Source organism: Raphanus sativus, chromosome 2 (genome assembly GCF_000801105.2).
Source record: "Raphanus sativus cultivar WK10039 chromosome 2, ASM80110v3, whole genome shotgun sequence".
NCBI classification, from domain to species: Eukaryota; Viridiplantae; Streptophyta; class Magnoliopsida; order Brassicales; family Brassicaceae; genus Raphanus; species Raphanus sativus.
Genome location: NC_079512.1, coordinates 26,971,764 through 26,995,101, shown reverse-complemented (window position 1 = coordinate 26,995,101; position 23,338 = coordinate 26,971,764). Strand labels below are relative to the sequence as shown.

At 38.7% G+C, this 23,338-nt stretch overlaps 6 protein-coding genes across 9 annotated transcripts; 2 read left to right on the top strand and 4 right to left on the bottom strand.

Annotated features, from left to right (window-relative positions):
• Positions 1–357: 357 nt before the first annotated feature.
• LOC108841852 (DEAD-box ATP-dependent RNA helicase 15) lies at positions 358–3,913 on the top strand. Of its 3 annotated transcripts, none has more exons than XM_018614632.2 (12): positions 358–448; positions 563–697; positions 822–922; positions 1,616–1,788; positions 1,906–2,137; positions 2,230–2,348; positions 2,718–2,774; positions 2,871–3,055; positions 3,157–3,301; positions 3,407–3,490; positions 3,585–3,648; positions 3,725–3,913. In XM_018614632.2, exons 2-12 carry the CDS (start codon positions 585–587, stop codon positions 3,733–3,735), a joined length of 1,284 nt encoding a protein of 427 aa, XP_018470134.1. In that variant the 5' UTR covers positions 358–448; positions 563–584; the 3' UTR covers positions 3,736–3,913. The 3 variants fall into 3 exon arrangements, with proteins under 3 accessions (XP_018470134.1, XP_018470135.1, XP_056858820.1); XM_018614633.2 differs by having other exon boundaries at positions 360–480; XM_057002840.1 differs by having other exon boundaries at positions 366–448; positions 481–697.
• Positions 3,914–12,379: 8,466 nt separating this feature from the next.
• LOC108840088 (adenine phosphoribosyltransferase 5) lies at positions 12,380–14,368 on the top strand. Of its 2 annotated transcripts, none has more exons than XM_018612911.2 (6): positions 12,380–13,098; positions 13,201–13,311; positions 13,502–13,615; positions 13,712–13,861; positions 13,940–13,998; positions 14,091–14,368. In XM_018612911.2, the coding sequence occupies exons 1-6, from the start codon at positions 13,008–13,010 to the stop codon at positions 14,160–14,162; spliced, it is 597 nt and encodes a 198-aa protein (XP_018468413.1). In that variant the 5' UTR covers positions 12,380–13,007; the 3' UTR covers positions 14,163–14,368. The 2 variants fall into 2 exon arrangements, with proteins under 2 accessions (XP_018468413.1, XP_018468414.1); XM_018612912.2 differs by having other exon boundaries at positions 12,384–13,098; positions 13,523–13,615.
• Positions 14,369–15,784: 1,416 nt separating this feature from the next.
• On the bottom strand, positions 15,785–16,477 carry LOC130508661 (uncharacterized). The gene has a single exon (XM_057004273.1). The coding sequence runs from the start codon at positions 16,475–16,477 to the stop codon at positions 15,785–15,787; it is 693 nt and encodes a 230-aa protein (XP_056860253.1).
• A 977-nt stretch (positions 16,478–17,454) lies between these two features.
• On the bottom strand, positions 17,455–18,501 carry LOC130508660 (glutathione S-transferase T2-like). The gene is made up of 2 exons (XM_057004272.1): positions 17,672–18,501; positions 17,455–17,545 (listed from the first exon to the last, which is right to left on the bottom strand). Exons 1-2 carry the CDS (start codon positions 18,499–18,501, stop codon positions 17,455–17,457), a joined length of 921 nt encoding a protein of 306 aa, XP_056860252.1.
• Positions 18,502–18,716: 215 nt separating this feature from the next.
• LOC130508659 (uncharacterized protein At1g43920, Chloroplastic-like) lies at positions 18,717–19,454 on the bottom strand. The gene is made up of 3 exons (XM_057004271.1): positions 19,015–19,454; positions 18,838–18,894; positions 18,717–18,720 (listed from the first exon to the last, which is right to left on the bottom strand). The coding sequence occupies exons 1-3, from the start codon at positions 19,452–19,454 to the stop codon at positions 18,717–18,719; spliced, it is 501 nt and encodes a 166-aa protein (XP_056860251.1).
• Positions 19,455–20,669: 1,215 nt separating this feature from the next.
• LOC108843533 (probable glycosyltransferase At5g11130) lies at positions 20,670–23,222 on the bottom strand. The gene is made up of 4 exons (XM_018616751.2): positions 22,952–23,222; positions 22,606–22,784; positions 21,435–21,789; positions 20,670–21,356 (listed from the first exon to the last, which is right to left on the bottom strand). The coding sequence occupies exons 1-4, from the start codon at positions 23,123–23,125 to the stop codon at positions 20,688–20,690; spliced, it is 1,377 nt and encodes a 458-aa protein (XP_018472253.1). The 5' UTR covers positions 23,126–23,222; the 3' UTR covers positions 20,670–20,687.
• Positions 23,223–23,338: the final 116 nt, after the last annotated feature.

Below are 23,338 nucleotides of genomic sequence, written 5' to 3'. Positions count from 1 at the left end.
GAGTATATGCAGATAGCGTTATTTTAAACCATAAGCATGATGAACTCGAGATTTTTTAGATGGATTGAAAGCGAGAAGATACCTGAGTAGCTAAGCAGAGTTGATTTAGATCTGGAGATCGAATTAGGGTTTCCCAAATTTCTGATTGCAGAATACGAAAATATCAGAAGCTAAGGTGTAAGTGAGATATTTATCAGCGACACACACTCGATAGGATTGACCAAGTCAATATTGGGCTTAAGAAATCATTACTAGAGAATACAAGACAACTAATAACATTCGTTTACAAGGCCCATTAAGATATAGCCCATTAAGCTCGATATATCAGTATATAAAAATAATGTATATCGATTCCACCGCGGCGGTAGCATTTAATTCGTTCTTCGTCGGATTCCAAAACCCTAATCGAACTCTCGAGATCTCCACCTCAACTCGGCTCATCTCTCAGGTGAACTCATCGGATTTAAGACTGTTTAATAGGTGGAGAACCCAATTGCATAGAACTAGCTGCTGAGGCTTTCGTTTGGGATTAGAAAATCTGACGGGAAGTTTCACACTGCAGCTTGTAGAATTTGTGCCAAACTATGGGAGACGCTAGGGACAACGAAGCTTATGAGGAGGAGCTCCTAGACTACGAGGAAGAGGACGAGAAGGTCTTAGATTCTGGGAATAAAGTTAACGGCGATGCCGTGAAGAAGTGAGTTTTTTTATTTTCTTTCTTTCTTTTCGATCTGTTTATTGAGAGACTACTAACTAGTAGTAAGGGAAACCAATATGAGACTGTCATCGACTATAATCCTTTTGTCTCATCTTTGTGGCAGAGGTTACGTGGGAATACACAGTTCAGGATTCAGAGACTTCCTTTTGAAGCCGGAGCTTCTCCGAGCTATTGTAGACTCTGGTTTTGAGCATCCATCCGAAGGCAAGTTCACCTTTTCAATCTTTGATTGTTCCTCGCTTCTGATGTGTTTGTTCTATTTTATTCACGGATGATATAGTGTAAATCTATTGAAATGGCTTCCTCATGAGCTGTTTTTTAGTTGTCCAGTAACATTTAATCCACTTTTTGCGAAGATATGCTTTATTCATCTATCTTGTTCCTTTGTTAGTGTCAGATAACTTAGAGCATCTGCATTAGTAGTACATAGATGAGTCTCTCAAATATATTATTTTAATTATTATGTATTTTATAATTTTTTCTTTAAAACATAAACCAGTAATTAAGTGACATATAGTTTGAGTGCTCCCAGAATATTGGGAGAAGCTCTGGAAGAAGAGCTGCTATCTAATCTCTTTCTTACTTTATAATTATTTTTATTAAATTTAATCATAAGAACACCAGTTAGAGCATACCATTGTGGATGCCCTAAGACTAGTTTTGAGAGATGTGTTGGTCATGGGGTTTGATTCTTTGTTAGTTCCAGGACTAGTTGTTTTTGAGCATTGTTCATTGACATTTCACTGTTTACTTTTCCAGGTAAAAAATGATATTTCGATCTATTGATTTGGAGTGAGCTTAGCTTTTCGTATAGCCGCCAATTATAAAGATATGGAGGTTATACTCTACTTATAAACGGTTCCTTCTTCGGTGCAATTTTCTTTGGTTCTCCATCAGTGCAACACGAATGTATCCCTCAAGCCATCTTGGGCATGGATGTTATCTGCCAAGCTAAATCTGGTATGGGGAAGACTGCTGTGTTTGTCCTTTCGACTCTGCAACAGATCGAGCCAACTCCTGGCCAGGTGTCTGCACTTATCTTGTGTCACACTAGAGAGTTAGCTTACCAGGTATGTCCTTTTTACTTCATTAACTCACGCTGCTCTCTTCTTTTAATTAATAGTTCTGCTGTCTGTCCCCAAGATTTCTCATGCTTATCATGCCTTGATGTTAAAAAATACTTGCAGATCTGCAATGAGTTCGTGCGATTCAGTACCTATCTGCCTGATACTAAGGTTTCAGTGTTCTACGGAGGAGTCAACAATAAAATTCACAAAGAATTGCTTAAGAATGAATGTCCTCACATTGTTGTTGGAACACCTGGTCGTGTGCTTGGACTCGCCAGGGACAAAGATCTCTCTTTGAAGAATGTGAGGCATTTTATTCTTGACGAGTGTGATAAAATGCTGGAGTCTCTCGGTATGCTCATGTCTAACATCCTCGTGTATAAAGATATCTCACTTACCCCCGGAATATTACCTGTTTTATAATATCTAACTCTTCTTTATCAGACATGCGGAGGGATGTGCAGGAAATTTTCAAGATGACTCCTCACGACAAACAAGTTATGATGTTCTCAGCAACGCTCAGCAAGGAGATTCGCCCAGTCTGCAAGAAGTTTATGCAAGATGTAATGTCTCACGGCCATTTCTATCTCGGTTTACAAGTCACTTAGTTTGTTGTGGTTCACTGATGTCTTTACACAGTGGGATCTTCTATCATCACTTTCCTTTTCTTTTTAAATTACATGGCATGGTAATAGACTAATACTGCAAGATGGGTTTTGAGTCTGGGGGTTTCAAGGATCATCATACCCAGTTTTACGGGCCTTAGTCTTCCCAGCAATATTTGATGTTTCATGGCACATCATTGAGAATGCAAACTTGGTAGACGTGGATCTCAGTTTGGGGGTCTTTCATCCGTCGTCAAGTTTGTAGTGGAAACCATTGTCTGAGGACGGCTTGCTAACACACTTTACTCTGATTTCTGTTCCTTTCAGCCAATGGAAATATATGTTGATGATGAAGCCAAATTGACTCTTCATGGGCTTGTCCAGGTAATGTAACTTGTGTGAGGTTTTATTACTTTTCATGCAAGTTGGTATTTTCGTTTTAACTGTTCGACAATGTTTATGTGTCCTGTGATGTTACAGCACTACATCAAACTGAGCGAGATGGAGAAAAACCGCAAGTTGAATGACCTTCTTGACGCATTGGACTTCAATCAAGTTGTTATATTTGTTAAGAGTGTTAGCAGAGCTGGGGAGCTGAACAAGCTGCTTATCGAATGCAATTTCCCGTCGATATGCATTCACTCTGGCATGTCTCAGGAAGAGAGGTTTGTTTATCAGTTTAACATTATTTCTATTTAACCAACCTTACTTGCTCCTAAAGACTCTCCGCATAACTCCTAATCCTTCACTGTGATATAATATGTAGGCTGACTCACTACAAAAGCTTCAAGGAAGGGCACAAGAGAATTCTGGTGGCGACAGACTTGGTAGGGAGAGGCATTGACATTGAGCGTGTCAACATTGTCATCAACTATGACATGCCAGATTCTGCTGATACATACCTTCACAGGGTAAGTATATTCCTATTTATAAAACAGTGAAATGTTTACTATTGATTCTCTTAAAGGATCTTATAAACGGTAACTTATTTGAAAGCACAACTGATTATGGTGTAGGTTGGAAGAGCTGGTAGGTTTGGAACAAAGGGTCTTGCAATAACATTTGTGGCATCAGCTTCAGACTCGGAAGTTCTTAATCAGGTCTGTAGTTTACTTCTTTTTCAGAAGTCTGTCGAGCTGTTTACTGATATGAGCTGTGGGTATGTAATGGAGTTGTAATTTCTTTTGCTTACAGGTACAAGCTAGGTTCGAGGTTGATATAAAGCAACTTCCTGAGAATATTGATACCTCTACATACAGTAAGCCTCTATCCTTCTTACCGAATTTGTTTTTGACTGGTTTTCACATCTGACGTTGTTTCTTCTTCTTTCGCAGTGCCGTCCTAAAATGACAAACAAGCTGCTTTGTGTGTTTTGATTTTTTAGACTGTTTGTAACCTTTAAAAAGGAGAGAGAGCTTTGTAGGTTTTACACTATCATCTGAAATTCTCAATGTTTCTCTAAAAGCGAATATGATACTTTATGTTGTCAGAGGATTCAGGCCTTGATTTTTTTTTTCTTCGTCTTTCATGGAGTTTATAATGAATGAAACTACCTCTTAAGTTTCAAAGAATCACTAATAGCAATTTTTATAAATTTTTGAACTGTATAAGATTATTACATTTAAGTTAAGATTTAGTCGCATCTAATTGGTTAAAGAGACGCCTTAGTCGTACGACACATTTGCATGTTTTTAAAACGAAACTTCCATCAGCATCAATACTCGGTTGGATTTTGCATGTCTACGAGGCCAAGCAAATGGTAGGCTTCTTCTCTCTGGGGAAAAATACATGGGCTTCACAGTTCACATTCGGCTTCAATATTTTTTACATTTTTACATATGTTTTAATAAAAACATTAGTTAATATTTCTGAAACCACAATAATTCAAAATTTAATTAGATTCTTGAAAAATTCTGGAGGAAAAAAAAATTTCTGGAGGAAAATGGGTTCTTATTCTTTGAAAAAATTATAGTCAATAACCTTTCCATTCTCTTCTCTATCAATAAATGGGGGCCATAAGACTTGAACTACTTAAAAGTTCAAAAAGAAAATCGAAGTAATAACATGGAAAGTGTCAACACGCTCATAATGAAGTTGAAATAACCTCTGTAACTTATCAAGAATCAAATTAAAGTGGACTAATTGTAAATTTCATTATTGATTGTTTGACTACAAAACTATAAAGTTAAACACCAAGATTTGGGATATCTCCTCGAAATTGTCACTTTATTGATTTTCTATATCTAGACTTCGATTTTCTTTATGTTGCCGATAAGCTTTGTGGTGGGTTTCTCGGTACGAGGATCATTTACCCTTGAACTATGCAATAGCTTTTGTTTCTTTTTCTATAACAAAATAGTATATAAATGCTTAGATTGCTTCTTTTTCGCATGCTTAAAGATCTCTTTTCAACTTTAAATCTTATATACTCAATAGTCTCTAAATATACAGTCAAAGAAAGGTATAGTCACATGCTTAGAACACGACATCAATAACAAATGTATTGGAAGTTCATAGAAATATATATTTTAGAGTTTTTTTTCAGAATATATGTTTTTAGAGTATTTTGTGACAAATACAATACTAGAGGCAAAATATTTGAGTAAACAAAGCGTATTTGCAAATTAGTGTTATTTACTTTTCTATAAATAAATTTGGTGTGTAATTCTTAAAAAAAAATTGGTGTGATGTGCCTGCATATACTGTAAGTCTGTACTTGATTTAAATGGCTTTTGTTTTATGTAGGTAATGGTAATGCTCAAGCACAATGCAGGAATAATTTGAAAGTTTGAGCCTTTTCTTTGGTGCAAAGAAAGAAGATGACAAATGAGAATACTTAATCCGCTTGATCATGATGAGGATGTCGTCATCTTTGAATGAAAATTTGAGGGTTGCGTATTTACTCAAACTTCTTCATATTCAAGAATTTTCGCTGCTTTTTCACTATATGCAATCTTAGCTAGTAGAACTAGTTGTGTGAAACTGGATGGTGACCGTGACAGTTTTTGCTGTGCTAAAACCTTGCAAGCATGTTATCCATTCATGTTTGTAGGGTTTGTTGTGTCGGATATAAGATTCGGTGGTTGGTATTAAATCGTAACAAAGTTGTTAGGACTGTTTGTTTGGTAGCTTGTTAGCCCTTTCATGTTGTTTTTATAAACTAGAGAACGCTTCTTTCAAAAAAGTTGTAAGTTGTAACCAGTATATATTTGTTGTAGTGGATTTCTTAGTTTCTAGTGAATTATAATTACGGGGTTTTGACCCGAACATCTTACATCTCTAATGTATCGTTTTATTTTTTGTTTCAAAATGAAATAAATCTATAATAAAATTGAGTTTTATTTTGACCTTACTTTATTTTAAAGTAAAAATAAAATAATAAAAATCATTATATTTATATCATTTATGGAATAATCTTATTTTATACTCCAAAGTATAATAGAAAATAGAATAGAGTTGAAACAATTTTACTCCCAAATCCCAACTCTATCTTAAAAATAAAAATAAAAATAAAGTGGAATTGGAAATGCTATTATAGAATTGGACACCTACAAAATATATTTATCCATGAATAGCTTTTTGTATGGTTTCACATAATTAAAACATACATACAATTCTATACTATTCCATTAACAAGTTTAATGGTAATCAACTGTACAGCACTTTATACAAGTTTCTCTGACTACTTTAGTAAGTTGATGAGCGTTGCATACATAATCCAGATGAATAGATATAGTTGAATAAACTAGAGTTACTCATATCGTAAGTTTTTTTTTTTTTTTTTTTTTTTGCTAAATCGTAAATATCATATAAATGAAAATAGATCTTACAAGGTCTAAGGTCCGAACCATCTTGGCAAAAAAGAAATAAAAAACAAGATGGATCAATGTTTAAGAATTGGACAGCAAGCAACTAAGTTAGCCACATGATCATGAGCCGAGCAAAATGTTTCCTGCTACGCCTTGCTGAGATGATGTTTTTCATCTCCTTGTCAATGCCATAAAACACAGTTGCAGCAGAAATAGAAGTGTGGTTATGAACCAGGTTGTTTCTCTGCTTCCAAATATGAAATATGGTAGTTTGCACGGCCAGTTTCCTTAGCAGAGTGAGCCGGGCCGATGATGATGATCTGATCCAGGACAAGAGCTCAGCCCAGGTGGTGAAGGGTGCGGCGGGGGGCCTGCATTTTAACAACACAATCCTCCAAATGTCTCTGCTGTAGTCACAAGTTAACAGCACATGGTCTCTAGTTTCGTTAGTCAACGAACAGAGTGGGCATGATGGGGAAAGCGGTAGTCCCCATGATGCTAGTCTTGATCTTGTTGGTAACCTGTCCAGGTTTGCAATCCACATGGTGAAAGAGTGCTTGGGAATGGCGCCTTTGAACCAAATAACATCATGCCAGTCTTTGGGCGGTTCTCTCGGACGTAGCACCTCCCAAGTGGTTGATGACCTGAAATCAGTAAAAGCAGAGTCACCAGCAAGCCATTCATATTCATCCTGGACATCTACAAGTAATGGTAAGGAAATAGTAGTAAGATAAGAGTGGAGATCAACTTCCTTTTGGGATCTAGGATGAGGAAGAGCCCAATGAGAGTCTCGGATAGCGTCTGCCACAACCGCATTCTTCCTTATCCTCAATGCTCGAGGACCCGCTACACCCATGTGAGTAATCAGCTGTCCTAATGGAGTCCAATTGTCGTACCAAAACCTTGATGTAAGACCATTTCCTAGTCTGGTTTTGCAGAACTGAAGTGCTAAAGGCCTGAGATCAAGTAACTTTCTCCACGCCCAAGAATCAGTGGCGGTATCCTCAATTTCCCAGAAAGAGTTAACATTTAAGTGAATGCTCCAGTGCCAATCTACCCATAGCGATTCGGCTTTGGAGAGGAGTCTCCATATGAATTTTAAACACAAGACTTGATTCCAAACCATCAGATTTCTAAGGCCAAGACCACCTTCCTCTTTGGGGAGACATACCGTGTGCCACGCCACCTTTGCTATACCTTTTTCTCGATGTCACCGGACCATAGGAATCGGGAGCAGAGCGATTCGATCCCCTTGAGACAGCCTTTTGGGAGGATGAAAGCAGCCAACCAGAAGGAGACAATACCGAAGATGACTGTCTTGAGCAATTGCAGTCTCCCTGCAAATGAGAGTATTTTGACAGACCAGGATCTGAACGTTGCTGTGATTTTAGCCATTAAAGGTGCGTACTCCGAGATCTTCAGCTTCCTTGTCATGAGGGGGAGACCGAGATACCTAATGGGAAACTGACCAGAAGGGAAACCGTAACTCTCAATAGATGTGGTTTCACTTTGGTCGAGTCCCGCTGTAAATAACTCAGTCTTGGTTGCGTTGATCTGCAGACCAGACCAGGATGCAAAATCATCAAGACACTCAGAAATTCCGTGAAGGCTGTTACTTGAACCGTCGAAGAAGACCATGACGTCGTCGGCGAACATGAGATGTGTAATCTTTAGGTCCTGGGTTCTTGGGTGATACCCAATTGCTTCTGCTTCATACCGAGACAAGAGCAGACGCGATAGGCACTCCATGGCAAGCACAAAAAGATACGGTGATAGTGGGTCTCCTTGCCGGATTCCTTTAGTGCTGTTAAAAAAGCCACCCGTTGTTCCGTTTACCGATATCGAGAAAGAGGCCGTGGTTAAGCACTCCGAGACTAGACAGATATAACTCTCTGGAATTGCCAACGCCCTCAAGGCTGCGATGATGAAGTCCCAGCGTACACAATCGAAGGCCTTTCTCAAATCAACCTTCAGCATACCCCTAGGGGAGATCTGTTGAGAGTTGTATCCGTCGACGAGGTCAGTGGCTAATAGAACGTTCTCCGCTAGGAGGCGTCCTGGGAGAAATGCCGACTGTGTTTTTGAGATCATCAGCGGCAAGATGTCTTTGAGTCTCGAGGCTAATAACTTTGCAATGACCTTATACACCGTGTTAAGACAAGAAATAGGCCTGAAGTCTGTAGTTAAGGATGCATTCAACTTTTTGGGAATAAGGACAAGGTTCGCCGAGTTCCACTGCTTTAGTATTTTTCCGGAGCGGAAAAATTCTAAAATCCCGTCAGTGACTTCCGGGCCTATTACTGGCCATGCCGCAGTGAAAAACTCGGCCGAGTAACCGTCCGGTCCGCCTGATTTATTCTTTGGTAGCGTGAAGAAAGCCTCCTTGATTTCCTCTGCAGTGAACTCTTCACCAAATCTCTGCTGCTGATCAATCGAGCATTTAAAATCAAATAGCAGATCAAGATCACTTTGAATAAACATTGGAGGTGAGACCGGGCTAGCAAGAAGATCGGAGAAGTAGTCGTCACACAGCTGCTGAATGCCCTCCTGAGACTCTATTCTTGCTCCGGTATCAGAAAGCAAGAAGTGTATATGGTTCATTGCCTGACGCGTGCTTGCATAACGGTGAAAGATCCTGGAATTTCCATCTCCACACGACAGCCAGTTGATATGAGATCTTTGAAAGAAAAAGGACGTTTCTGCTGTAGATAGCTCCTCCCACTCCTTTAAAGCCTGTAGCTCAGATGTTGCGTTGAGGGTGGAGGGGAGAGAGAGCATGGCAGTTTGAGCGTGCAGTAGCTTCTCGTGTGCCTGAGCGGTCCTCTTTTCTAAATCTGAATAGTTCAGCTTGCTGAAGTCTCTAATATCTTTTTTCAGTAGCTTCAGTTTCCGAGAGATCCTGAACATTGCTGATCCAGTGATGTTGAATGAGAACCAGGAAACACAAATCATAGCCAGAAAATCTTGGTTTTTGAGAAGAAAGTTGTAGAATCTGAATGGTTTCTTAGTCCTCGGCTTGTCGGGGTCCAGAGATAGTGTGATGACCGCATGATCCGAAAAGCCCGGCTTGCCAACGAACGCCACACACGACGGGAAGACAGAGTACCATTCATCATTGACCATACTTCTGTCCAACTTCTTTGCCACGGGGGTGAGCTTTCTCTTATTCCACCATGTGAAAGTAGTCCCCCTGAAATTTAGATCATCCACATTAGCATCTAATAGGCACTGATTAAAATCTCTTATTCTTTTATCACAATTTAAAGATGGAGTAAGAGAGTGTTCAGAAGGGTCTCTGATTTGATTAAAATCGCCTAGGATCAGCCACGGCGTGGAGGCCACACTTAGAGATGAACCAAGAGACGCGATTTCAGCCCATAAAATAAGTCTCTGAGCAGGATCATTGGAGGCGTATACTGTGGAGATGACAATCTTCGAGTGAGGGGCAGTAGGCCAAGTAACCTCAGCTGTTATCATCTGGAGAGATTTTGAAACAATAGTTACTATAATAGATGGGTGCCACACTAGCCAAATCTTCCCGAGTGGAGAAAAACTGTAGTTTCCTTCAGCAGACCAGCCCGGGAACATCTGAGAGACAAATTTATTCATCTTGAGAGGCTTCACATGAGTCTCAAGAATTCCGCCAAAAAGTGGAGAGTTACTCCTAGTCCATTTACATAATCCGTTGCGGTGGGAATATTTATTTAGCCCGCGCACATTCCAGCAAAAAATGTCTGTCGCCATATATCAAAAATTTGTTTTGGGGCTCCTGCCCCTGTTTCCCTTCTGGCCTGATTGCTTCAACCCCGCAAATTTCTTCTTGTTCCGCACCACCTGGAAGTCGTCATCAGGTAAGGCAAACTCTCCTTCTTCTAGCTCCGAGTCAGTTGAATCGACATCGGAGGAGTCAGAAGGAAGGTCTGATTTAGAGGATTTGGAGACTGCTGAGCCGCTGCCCTGTCTTGTGATCTGTAGGTACTCTGGAGTGGCACTGGTTTCACCTTGCTCCGTTGTTCCTTGCTTACCCAGCGAGGAGTTTTTGATGACTTCAGTTTTCTGGATCTCTTCAGTTGGCACGAGTGCCATGTGATGTGCCTCCGGAGGGTTTTCTTTATGGTTATTAGGATGAGTGCGAGCTGGATTTTTCACCGTTGGTCCGACCTCCGTTTGGTCCACTTGCTTCCAAACCTGCTTCCCTCTAGACTTACTGCGCCTGGTCCTCTTTTTTACTTTATCATTTCCAGATTTCTGGGTGCAGTTGGCAGAAGTGTGTGTTGTGGCTTTGCAGTGTGAGCACTCTTTAGTTGCTGTTGGGCACCTCTTAGTGACATGACCAATCTCCTTGCAAGCCTCACAGACCGGGGGCATCCAGGGACTGGAGACAAGTACTCTGCTTATCTCGCCTGACTCAAACTGAACATTAACTGCCTCCGGGAGCGGTTTCCTCGGGTCAATTATTGTGAAGACTTTTGCCACCTCTAGATTGGTTTTATTTGCTGTCGCTGGGTGTAAGAATCTAGGATGACCAACCAGTCCTGCAATCCTCTCAAGACCATCTTCGTTAAAGAATTGGAATGGTACTTGACGAAGTTCCAGCCAGATTGGTGCAGAGGTGAGTTCAGGTTTGGCAGGGACCACTCCCGGTTCCCACTTGTCCACAAACATGGTCTGCCCTTCTATCTGCCAGAGACATTGTTTGATGACCCGCACCCTTGTAGCTGCATTCGGGATTCGGAAGAGGTAGGCAAAACCTTCCATTTTTGATACGGAGATGTCACGATACTGCTTACTCCAGATTCCGTTTACGATGTTGTGGAGGGTTCCTTGAGAGGGCGGGTCTGAATAGAACTGGCCCAAAACAAAGCAATCCCATGCCTTCCTGTTCTTCTCAATGATCGAGTTAGGAATTTTGATGCACGCCTCTCCCGTGGGTAGCGTGAAGGCTTCTCCTTTTTTCGATAATCGCTTGCCATATCCTTTGGCGTGGGCACACCAGTCGTCAGTAGGATTCTTCTTTGCAGGATCTGACTTCTTCTCTGTATTTTCTTCAGCTGCAAGGTTCGTTTTCTGTTGAGTAATCGACGGCGCAACTGTGTCTTCAACCACTGGATTCAGTTGAGCTTGTGCTACCGATGTTGCTTGACTGTCCGTCGCATTCTGAACCACCACATCCGTTGCTGTGTTGGAGTGGTCAGTAATCGTGACCACATCAGCATCCGTAGCTTTAGTAGTATTTCTTATGTGAATCCAAAGCGTAAGTAAGTAAAGCACTTGAGTACAGAAACCACCAAAAATATATAATATCATCAGCAAAGAGCCAATATGCGCCCATATTTGAGTGGGACAAGCTAACAATATACAAAATTTATTTTGGTAGATGGTGTGGTACATAAATTAGTTTTGAATTCAACTTACTCATCGTAAGTTGAATTCAAAACTAATTTATGTACCACACCATCTACCAAAATAAATTTTGTATATTGTTAGCTTGTCCCACTCAAATATGGGCGCATATTGGCTCTTTGCTGATGATATTATATATTTTTGGTGGTTTCTGTACTCAAGTGCTTTACTTACTTACGCTTTGGATTCACATAAGAACCAGTCCTTACTAAATAATTGTTACACACGCAATCTAGAAAGTCAGTGTTCGTATCTACACAAAAAAAGATGTGGTGTAGCAGAAAGCATATTAGCACAATTTTTTAACACGCATATTAGCACCTAGGATTTAAGGAAAATTAAGCGATGATGATGACTCTAAATCTAAAAGAAATCTACCCCCACGCCTACAAATAATAAAATGGATGTAGATATGTTATTACATTACAGTAACAGTACAAAACTTGTAGTCTGTTGATCAAATTCGAAAAATAAATTTAAAAGGTAAATTTCACTTTGACAATGATTCGTTTTACCATTTGTATATTGATTTGTGAATTAAATAAATTATAATATTTAAAACTCGTATTTGTAAAACCTCGAAATTTGAATATTTTTCTTTTAAGAAAAGTTTTATTACTATACTAAAATAAGTTTTAAGTAAATTTTGATATTAATTTAATCTGTGTAGTTTCCAACTGATGTTAGTTTTAGTTTTACCGTACACTGAGTTTTAAATTATTTGAGAATCAACTACTATAAAAAGAGGTGTTAATGGCGCTGGGATGGAGGAGACATGACACACAACATGGAATGTGAACTGGTTCTAGGAGAATGGGTGCTTCTTTTTATAGAAATGGTTTTCTCTTTTGCAGGCAGAGTATAGAATCTCTCTCTCTCTCTCCTTTATAGGTCTCTCTCCTTCGAGAGACTATAGAGTGAAGAAGAGACTTTAAAAAGCCAAAGATTCTCTCGGAGATCAATAAGATTTTCTTTTTCTCCTTCTGATCTTGCCTCCTCTACTTCCTCCTACTGTGATTTTGATTTTATTGCGGTTCATTGATCCTGTGTGCCGGCCAGTTCGCGCGTGGGTATATACACAACACACTCCACGCGCTCTTTTCTCTATCTATTACAGTATTTAATGCTCTCTCACCCACTTTCTTCTACAAAACTTACAACTGGTGGTGAACAGAGAAACAAAGCAAGACACATACACAGATAAGAGATAGAGAGAGAGAGAATCTGACCTCGTTTCCTTCTCGTGCGAGGGAAAATTTAATTGTTTTCTACTTTGGATTAATCTTCCATTTACTTACCAAGAGAAGCGAGACAGAGAGGTTAATATACTATCAAGACGCTCCTTGACTCTCTCTCAAGATTTTCAAAACTAGAAAGAGAGAAAGAGAGAGAGAGAAAAGAAAATATGTTTGCTGCGGAGAACGGTCTGAAAGGAGATCCAAGGCTTGAAGCTATATCAGCAGCCATTAGAGTAGTTCCTAATTTCCCCAAGAAAGGTCTTTTCAAAAAAACTTCTTCCTTCCTCTGTTTTCGTTTTTTCACGACACACCACTTGGTGTTTTGGTCTGAACCAAGTTCTTGTTGTTTCTCTCGGACAGGGATCATGTTTCAGGACATAACTACGTTGTTGCTAGATCACAAGGCGTTTAAACACACAATTGATATCTTTGTAGATCGTTACAAAGACATGCAAATCTCTGTTGTTGCTGGTAAAAAAAAGCTCCTCTATTTTATCCTTTTCTTTCTTTTTCTCTCTACAGTGTTTCGTCATCAAGTTTGTTAAATAACGCCAAAAAAAAATGCTCGACGTCTTTCGAAATGGGCTTACCTCATAAAGCAACAATTAGTTAAAGAAAAGGATAAATTATTATTGTATTTTTCTCTCATAAAGAATTTTAGATGACATGCAAATGATTGTAGGAGTTGAAGCAAGAGGTTTCATGTTTGGTCCACCCATTGCCTTAGCCATAGGCGCAAAGTTTGTCCCTTTGCGTAAACCAGGCAAATTACCAGGTAACTTTTAAATTTTCACTACATTCTTTGAGTTTCTTTGTTGTTGATGATTTGACTCTTCTTGACATTATGAAAAGGGTAAATTTATGATTATAGGGAAAGTGATATCTGAGTCTTACGAGCTTGAGTACGGACATGACCGTTTGGAGATGCATGTTGACGCCGTTGAGCCACTAGAACGCGTCATTATTATCGACGATCTTGTCGCTACGGGCGGTACACTCTCAGCTGCCATTAGCCTTATGGGTAAATATCTCTTTTGTCCTGTAATATTCTTGCATTAATAAAGATACTTATCTAGGTTTGTTATGTGACGTTACATAGAGAGCCAGGGAGCTGAAGTTGTGGAATGTGCTTGTGTTATTGGCTTGCCTGAAGTCAAGGTGAGTCACAAATTCTTCTTACTTGACCAAGAAGTTATCTCTGGCTTGTTGTTCTTTGTTAAGGAATTGACTTGTAATCTATTGTGTGATAGGGACAACACAAGCTGAAAGGGAAGCCGCTCTATGTGCTGGTGGAGCCAAGTGGATTAGATGAATTCTGTTAGGATACAACATGGTTAATTCCGGGGTTTTTTAACTGCAGTTCTTAGTTTAAGGGTTCTATCTTCATGTATTAGATCTCTCTATTTTAGTTTTTTTTGTCTCTGTGGATTTTGAATTTTGCTGTTTTGTGTTTATGTGAGGGTTAGGACAATGTGTACTTTCCACGGTAGTGGTTGGTAAAACCAGGAAACTGAAACGTCTTTACATCGCTGGTGTTGTTGAACTATTTTATGTTTGGTTTGGATTTCTGATGGAGCACTAACCTTATGTTAATCAATTTACATAGTGAAATTCAAACATTAAATAAGGTAAGATATGTTCCGTACTTACGTGCGAACACTGCAAAAGTACTACTATAGTAGGATCACTAAATTGAATGCGGTTATTACTGCTTTTCCAACTTTTTCAAAGTTGGTTGCTATTCTACGACACACTATTCATTACTGCAGTATTGGTCTTTGCTATATATATATATATATATATATATTTTTTTTTTTTTTTTTTGCTAAAATCTGGCTTCAAATATTGCTACAAGAGAATTTAGTTTTTAGTTCTATTATGATTTTGAGGCTTCACGAAAAAAAGCTGCCCAAGGTTTATGTAATAGATAGAATATCTAGTAACAAAAGAAAAAAAAAACAAAAGAATAAAAATTGATGGCTTATGTCTTGTATATAGTTTTGGTACATTCGACGGAAGGAAAATTCCATGACAGAAAAAATGTTGTCTCCCTTTGAACAACAATGAGTTAGTGCCTTGGTGATTACTATGATTTAAAAATGTGATAACCAGATTTCATATTTCTCATTTCTTACCGCATCCACAATGGTGACACCCATTGTGGAATCTTTAGGATTAGTTTAGTAATTTTTTTTTTTGAATAGTTAAGGATCTTAGTCTAAAAAGTGTGTCCAATGGTGATCCTCAATTAGGAATCCTTAGAAATAAAAAAAAAAATTTATAAAAAAGTGAAATTTTTTATTTTTTTTATTCCAGAAATAAAATAAAATACAATAATTAAACATAAAAATACAATAATTATACATAAAGATACAATAATTATTCATCACCAAATTTATTCCAAATATGCTCAACTAAATCTTTTTTCAGTGGTTCATGTATACGGATATCCTGAAGTTCTCTCTCGTTCTGATTGACAAATATGTTATTTAGATTTGTAGGCATCTCGGTTTGGGTTTCCACGTGTGAACTTCTGGTGACACTTCCTTCTTCAAATTCCGAAATGCCGATGCGAGCGTATCCATTGCATTCATTTTCGACTATCATATTGTGTATTATGATACATGCTCGCATAATCTTCCCTATCTTTTTTTTGTCCCATGTAAGAGCCGGGTTTTTGACAATCGCAAATCGAGCTTGCAAAACTCCAAAGGCCCGTTCCACATTTTTTCGGGCTGCTTCTTGTTTTTAGCAAATAACCGTGCTTTAGGACCTTGAGGATGTGAGATAGATTGGATAAATGTTGACCATTTTGGATATATACCGTCTGTGAGATAGTAAGCCAACTTATACTTGTGTCCGTTGACCACGTACTCTAACCTTGGAGCTCGACCTTCTATAATGTCATCAAAAACAGGAGATCGATCGAGGACATTAATATCGTTTAAGGTACCTGGAGGACCAAAAAAATGTGCCATATCCAAAGATCTTGTGAAGCTACAACCTCTAAGACAATTGTCGGTTTGTTTGATCCACGGGCGTACTGTCCTTTCCAAGTCGTTGGGCAATTTTTCCACTCCCAATGCATACAGTCAATGCTCCCAATCATCCCAGGAAACCCGCGTTTCTCTCCAATATCGAGGAGTCGTTGAAGATCCTCTGGTGTGGGTCTTCGTAGATACTGCTCTCCAAATAACTGTACTATTCCATCAGTGAAATGATGTAAACACGAAAGTGCCGTGCTTTCACCAAGTCGGAGATATTCGTCAACCGCGTCGGCTGCAGAACCATAAGAAAGCATACGAATTGCTGCGGTACATTTTTGTAGTGGCGAAAGACCAAGCCTCCCGGTAGCATCTGGTCTATGTTGAAAGAATGGAACGTTCTGTGAGAGGGCATAGACAATACTCATGAATAATTCCTTGTTCATGCGGAAACGGCGTCTGAAGATATGTTCCTCATATGTGGGATTTTCGGAGAAGTAGTCATTCCATAACCGGATGTGTCCTGCTTCACGGTTTCGTTCAATATATGCTCGTTTCTTTTGCTTTTTGGTTTGGGCCTCGATAATGTTGTTGATTGTATCTTCACAGATATCTTCGAAAACTTCGTCCAATCTTTCTTCCAATTCTTCCATTTCATTGGATGAAGATGATGACATCCTGATTGAGAAATTAAATTTATAAGTTATTCATTTTTCTTTAGATATTTTTTTATTATCTCAAATATGTATAACTTTGTATATTTTTTTATCTAAAAGTTCCAAAATAAGTGTTGAATTTTTTTATTTTCTCAATTTTGTATAAGTTTATATTTGTTTCTCTATAAGTTCCAAAATAAGTTAAGATATTTTTTTATTATCTCAAATATGTATAACTTTTTTTTTTCTAAAAGTTCCAAAATAAGTGTTGTATTTTTTTATTATCTCAAATATGTATAACTTTATATTTTTTTTATCTATAAGTCTCAAATATGTATAACTTTATATTTTTTTTATCTATAAGTCTCAAATATGTATAACTTTATATATTTTTTCTATAAGTGTCAAATATGTATAACTTTATTTTTTTTTTTATTATATAAGTACCAAGTTCATGTGTGTTTAATTTTTTTTTCTCTTAAACCAATAGGTTGTATTGTGGTAATCAAACCTTAGCAAGTGTTAAAGACATAAGGATGTTGCTGAATGCTCCTGCTGGTTTCTCCACAGCCTCTGTTTTACCATTATAGACAAGAATGTTGGTGAATCAAGACAAGAGTTAAAATAGAGAATGTTGGTGAATCAAGAGAACTCGAAAATATGAATAATTATCAAGACAAGAGTTAAAAAGAAAATGTTGGTGAATCAAGACAACTCGAAAACGAGAATAACATTTTACATTAGCCGAAACCAAGTCTTAATATTGATACAAGAGAAGGATTTCTTACACCCAGATATTACAAGTGAAAAATCGGGTTGAGAAGATCTCCAAGAAAATATTACAACATCTCCGAGCAAACAGAAGAACATAAGTCAAGTTTTGATGCAGAGGAAAGAAAGAGAAGCTGATACAAAGCTAAAGGCCAAACGACAACTATTTATACTACATAAACTGCAAGAGATGAACATGTGAACTACTTCAAAGCACCCGTGACTTGCACTACTCCTAATGCACCCGTGACTTGCCCAACCTTCAGTGCACCCGTGACCAACTTCAGCCTTAACCTGAAACAAGGAGAATAAAGACAAGAGTTATAGATAAGACATCAAAGCAATTCAGACAGAGAAGACATCAAAGCAACAAAGAAATAACCTTAAACCAAACAGAGAAGACATCAAAGCAATTCAGACATTAGTTTGAGTTTTAGAGTTGTTTCCATCTTAGTTAGAGGCTCCTTTTTCGCGAATAAACGATCAAGGAGCTTTTGCCTTGAGAGTTTTTCTTTGATTTGTAGAACGCCATGTAAGTTTGACAACTCCTCCTCTCTGCCATTCTTCTTCTTCTTAAGAGCAGCTTTCGCAGCCTTCACCCCGGGAGGTCTAGCCTCTTCTTCTCCCACAGCCGCTTCTTCTCCATCGAGGTCCACCACTTTGCGCTTCTCCTTAACAGTGTCCTTACCCTGAACCAGAGAGCACCATTTCTGGTCATACCTCAGCTCCCTCCAGCAGTGATCCATGGTGAACCTTAAGTTCATAATAGTGAAGAATGAATCTAAAGCAGCCTTCATCACATCGTCATCATTCTGACCACTTCTTTGCTGCCGAAGAGCTCGATCATAGCAACCACAAAACTTTGAAACGTGGTCGTTAATCCGAGACCACCTCTGCTTGCAAGGACCAAGCTCTCTCGGTATTGTCCCAACCAAGAGAGGGCTTGCGTTGTAGTACTCCACAATCCGCTTCCAAAATTCTCCACCTTTCTGCTCATTGCTCACGATCGGGTCTTTACTGGTGTTAAGCCATGCCCCTATGAGGATTATATCCTCTTTGGGAGACCATTTCCTTCTCTCAGATTGTTGGGGAGTTGACTTCACACCAGACGCTTCAGGCACTTCGCTACCAGACATCACATAAGTCTCATCAGGACCTTCGCTACCGAACCATAAAGGTTCGGCTGCATCAAGATCAACTGGAAGTTGACTCTGTAGTAGGTTAACATAGCTTGACGAGTTATTAGCCATGGTTGATCTGTGCCGCTCTACTAGCGACACAGAGGCTTAAGTAAGCCTTCTATGACTTACAACTAATTAATGGCAATCAAATCTATGCAGTTGGGAAGCTGGAAAGTAAATAACTAATAACTAAGTATCATTTACAACTAATTAAGGCAATGAACTAGTTACAGAAAGATAACTAATACTACCTACACACAATCAATTCAATACGACTTATAGGACTAGCTACAGAACACACAAATGGGAACAGAACAGATAGTAAAAGCCAATCACATCAGAACAGAGAGGCCGATATTATCATTTAAACCAATTCATTATGAGAAAAGAAAGAAAAATTGTTACCTCATTACAGAAACAAGCGAGGTCCGCCACTCTCCTTTGAAGCCTTTCCTAATATTCCTGAAAAAAGAGAAGAAACTATCAATTGTCTACCAAAATGAGATAAAACAATTCATTTAGAACCAGATACTCACCAAGTAGAATAAGTAACACCAACCCTATTAAAACTAAGGTAGAGACATTAGCTTAACTCCTGGTTTCTTCTTTGAAAACTCGGATACTGTCTTCTCGAGGATGAGAACCTTCTGCTCACTCTCGTTAAGTTCACCCTTAAGCTGCCTAAGCTCCGGCTGAAAGTCCCTCATCTCCTCTATCACTGCCACGTCCCACCATTTCCAAACGTGGCAGTCACCATCTTCAGCATTGTTGCACGTAAAGTAACGTCTGTATGGGTCTTTACGAGTTGTAGAGTAGCCGACAACAGGCTCCGCACCACAGTAGCAGGTTGTAGGGATTCCATCATCACACTCTGGTTGCGGTTGGTACTGAAGCGGCTCTGCATTGAAGTGGCTACTCTCAGCTTCATCCGCGTACAGCTGAGCTTCTGCTTCAATAAGGGAGGTTATGTCTACAGAGTTTGATGATGAAGATGGCTGACTGTAACTGTAATCTTGCCCCATTATCGTTTACCTGAAAACAACAACTCGATAGTTAATATACATTCATTAACCAACGAAACCAACGACATAAGAACTGATTGAAATCGAACACAACTAAACATAAGATAACACTAAACTCTAAACATAAGATTTTGAAACCGTTAATCGATTGAAACAAAATATGGAATTTCTAACTGTGTAAGAAATAAAGACCAGATTTACTTCCGATTGAAACCAAAATTGTTTCTAATCCATATCTACAAAGGAAAATAATACAGAAATCGATTTTTCCCCAAATTTTTAAAAACCCTAATTTGACAACTTTTCCCAAATCGATCGAAACACCAAAACATCCATCTTTACGGATAACAAAGAAGATGGAAACTGTTTTAATCGAGAAATCAACGGCTTTGAGGATTGGATCTACCTTCGTCAAGCCGAGAGAGAGAGATCGCTTCGAAATCACCTTTCTCTCCAGAGAAGTTTTTTTTTCTCCTTCGGTCGAGAATGAAATTTTTTTTTCTCCAAACCGACCCACTCAACTCTAAACCGACGACGACCACTCTCGCATTGACAGATACTCACGGACTCGATCCTTAATTCCCTTCCCGACAGACCAATCCTTAGCTCTATTACGAAATATAATTATATTTAACTAAAACTAATCTAAGTATTACCGCTAAGGATTCGTCATAATACCCCGTTGTGGATGGTCTAAGTACTGAATAGTGAATTCTGATCCTTATGGGCCTTGTTTTGGGGTTTCCTATTCATAAAAGAAGAAAAAAAATAGTCTAGTTCAGTTGAAAAGGTATGCCACAATGCTATCTGAGTTCAGAAGTGTCATTCCGTCTACTTTTCTTTCCAAACTTTTTCTAAAGTGTGAAATCAACCTATCAAAAACTGGTAGAGTACAAGATTGAAAAGAATCTTATAGGCAGACGTTCCTCGGTGCTATCCGTCTTATAGGCAGCACGGGTACCTCAATCTCATTAGTTACGTATCGGCTTTTCCCCAATTTTTCCACTCCCACTGGACGACATGCAGATAGAGAAATGCTAAATACACGTACAATTAGGCCTGGATGCAGCTTGTAAACGTTTCTTTCCCAAACGAAACTCCGAGGCTTGTACTAATCTAATTTGTAGAACGAAACATTTTTATAGTTTCCATGTTCTTACATACTCATTATACTATATATATGTGTGTGTGTGTAGTATCTATTATAGTTAAAGAGTCTAACAACATATAGTTTCACTGTGAAAAAGGAATTCGAACATTAAGCCTCCGTAACCAAAGCGAATGCATAACCATATGCAACATATCATATGGCTTCGATGGTCTGTTTACAACAAAGTGTTTACGAACCTCAAGAACTCTCCTCTGCATCTCCAAGTACTCCTCGTCCGACACCCCTTCTAGAATCTTCTTTATCTCCGGTATCTTCGACACCGGAATCTGAACCGAGAACCTCTTCCAATTCAACACGTCGCTGAATGGAAGAACGTAAGAGTCAGCTATGATGACCGGAACACAACCGGAGTACAGAGACTCCACGATTCTTGGACTAGCTACTTCCCAACCACTAGGACATAGACAAAACTTCGCTTGATCCATCATTCTCGTGTAGTTGATGGTCTTGGGAAGATACTCGTAGACTAGGACGTTCTTGTCCTTTTCTTTCCAGTGTTTGAAAAGTATTTTCCGTACTTCTCCGTGAGAACCGCCGGCGAAAAACGCCAATTGTTTGCGGTTTTCAGGCGGTTCTCCGTCGTGAGTAGACCCTAATTGGCCGAATTTAATTTTTATTTCCGGCAATGAAACGTCTCTCACGGGTGTGAACCCCTCGGATGCATTGGCATTGCATAGAGCTCTGATGAAATGCTTGTATAGCTCTGGATCTACCGTTGAAACATCAGGTGCCTTGAACAACAAGGAAACAAAGAATTAAAGTTAGGGTTAGGGTTTTTACAGTTTAAGGGACTGATGGAGACTACTCACCCAATCGTGACAGGAGAGGAAGAAATGGTCAGCACCGCGAGTTCGGTTCCAGTAAGGGTAACGGTTAGAGACAAGAGAGATGTAGTCTTTGACAATGTTTTGGAGACGGTCACGGGCGTAGCTAGTGTAAGGTCTATAGACAAATCTTATGATACTGACGATCCCTACAGGGATGTAGAACATAGTGGCTTCCTCTGGTGAAGCTGCAGTGAAAGGGCTATTTCCGTTCTCGATCTCGTCCATGAATTGGCCTTCAATGGAGTAGATATCGTTGAGAGGACCTTCGTGAAAGAGAGGAGATTCTCCTTCTCTATATGTCCATATCTTAAATCTCTTCTCCATCTCTCTGTGGCTCCTGTTTATTGTGATGTGTAAAAAATTATTAAAAAAAACATTACATATGCATAACTCTTGATGTGTTTGCCTATATGTTTTCTTTTAAAACATTACATATGTACGATGTGAGACTTTAAAAACATTTAACACAGAAGTAAGGAAAAGGTGAATGATATGTTTTTTTCAGAAAGGGCTTTAAAAGATAAGTGATATGTTTGCAAAGGTCAAATTTAGAGATGGAGAGAAAAGGTATGGAGAAACCTAAAAGCTAAACTACTCTTTCCTCACACTAGGTCTGATTTTCAGTTCTGAAGTTAGAGAGAGAGTGAGAATGAAGACAGGAGGAATAATGATATAGAAATAAATTAAACACAAAATGGAAAATTGAACTTTTAAAAAATATAGGAAACTGCAAACTGGTGGTGCGTAGGTTATACTAAAAAGGGAAACTCACGTAGAATTTTTAATGCTGAAACATTTCTATTAAAGGTGATTTGGAGTTAAAGTCCTAATGAAAAAATGAAAGAAGAGAATACATATGCTAATGAGCACCTACTTGTTAGCTACACAATAATTAGTCTCCACATTTTATCAAGCGCCCCAACTCATCTTTAACTAAAAAGCCTAACTAATTCAAGTGCAACAAGAACAAGGTACACACTAACGTTGTTAAATTAAACTATCTACTAATTTTATATTTTTCAAAACATGTACTTAATTTTAAACTAGAAGTAAATATATATATAGAGAGAGAATTATATACTAATTTGTATATTTTTCATAAGATAGATTAGATAGAGACTACGGAAAATTAGGAGAAAGAAAAGGTCTTAACTGATGAAAAGCAAAAGCGTTGAGATAGATGGATCCATTTGATACGAATCCAAAATCCGAACTATTCCTCCGGAGATCCACTTCTCCGGCTTTCTGTATGGCGGCTCTCGCCATCGCCAGCCCCTCTTCGATTCTCTCCGCCGCTTCATCTACCACCACCATAACTTCCGATGACGACGGCTGTTTCAGTTTAAACAACATTGATCAATTAAAAGTGATAAAATTAATATAACACCTCGTAGCTAAAATAAACCTAGAAAACATCACAAAAGAAAATAGACGTTTTCCGACCAAAAAAAACTAAACATATGCATGAAAAATGAACAGAAAAAGAAGATCGTAAGTACGTTGTTGAGAGTGGTGAGACAAGAGGAAGAAGAACGAAAAGAGAAGAGATGACAAGAAGGATCATTGTTGACGACGGAGGAGAGAAACCCGTTATGGTGGTTAATGGAGTAGAAGAAGAGGATGACGACGAGTAATGGATAGAACAGAAACGGTGTACAAGTCAGATCCGCCATCAAATAGTATCTTCTTCTACTACTTCAAGGCGTGATTTGTATTCTGTATTCTAAACTTGTTAGGGTTTGTTTTTGTTTCTACAGAAGAAAGCAGAAGAAATAGTCAAGAAGAAAATGTAAACTTGAGAATTTTAGAAGGGTTGTTTGTTTTTCTTTGGCCGTTTAATCCGGTTTTGGATTTTTTTTTGGGTTAACTTCACAAATTCACTTATT

Bases quoted from the DNA above. Each gene is read 5' to 3' on its own strand.
- LOC108841852 (XM_018614632.2), top strand. From the start codon at position 585: ATGGGAGACGCTAGGGACAACGAAGCTTATGAGGAGGAGCTCCTAGAC. The intron at 2,349-2,717 runs GTAATGTCTCAC...TGTTCCTTTCAG, and splicing joins GCAAGAAGTTTATGCAAGAT to CCAATGGAAATATATGTTGA. The intron at 3,302-3,406 runs GTAAGTATATTC...ATTATGGTGTAG, and splicing joins CTGATACATACCTTCACAGG to GTTGGAAGAGCTGGTAGGTT.
- LOC108840088 (XM_018612911.2), top strand. From the start codon at position 13,008: ATGTTTGCTGCGGAGAACGGTCTGAAAGGAGATCCAAGGCTTGAAGCT. The intron at 13,099-13,200 runs GTCTTTTCAAAA...TCTCTCGGACAG, and splicing joins TCCTAATTTCCCCAAGAAAG to GGATCATGTTTCAGGACATA. The intron at 13,616-13,711 runs GTAACTTTTAAA...TTATGATTATAG, and splicing joins TAAACCAGGCAAATTACCAG to GGAAAGTGATATCTGAGTCT.
- LOC130508661 (XM_057004273.1), bottom strand. From the start codon at position 16,477: ATGGAAGAATTGGAAGAAAGATTGGACGAAGTTTTCGAAGATATCTGT.
- LOC130508660 (XM_057004272.1), bottom strand. From the start codon at position 18,501: ATGGCTAATAACTCGTCAAGCTATGTTAACCTACTACAGAGTCAACTT. The intron at 17,546-17,671 runs GTCTGAATTGCT...TCCTTGTTTCAG, and splicing joins ACTCTAAAACTCAAACTAAT to GTTAAGGCTGAAGTTGGTCA.
- LOC130508659 (XM_057004271.1), bottom strand. From the start codon at position 19,454: ATGGGGCAAGATTACAGTTACAGTCAGCCATCTTCATCATCAAACTCT. The intron at 18,895-19,014 runs GTCTCTACCTTA...CTCTTTTTTCAG, and splicing joins AAACCAGGAGTTAAGCTAAT to GAATATTAGGAAAGGCTTCA.
- LOC108843533 (XM_018616751.2), bottom strand. From the start codon at position 23,125: ATGGCGGATCTGACTTGTACACCGTTTCTGTTCTATCCATTACTCGTC. The intron at 21,790-22,605 runs GTTAAGACCTTT...CACAATAAACAG, and splicing joins AACGCTTTTGCTTTTCATCA to GAGCCACAGAGAGATGGAGA. The intron at 21,357-21,434 runs GTGAGTAGTCTC...TTGTTGTTCAAG, and splicing joins TCCTCTCCTGTCACGATTGG to GCACCTGATGTTTCAACGGT.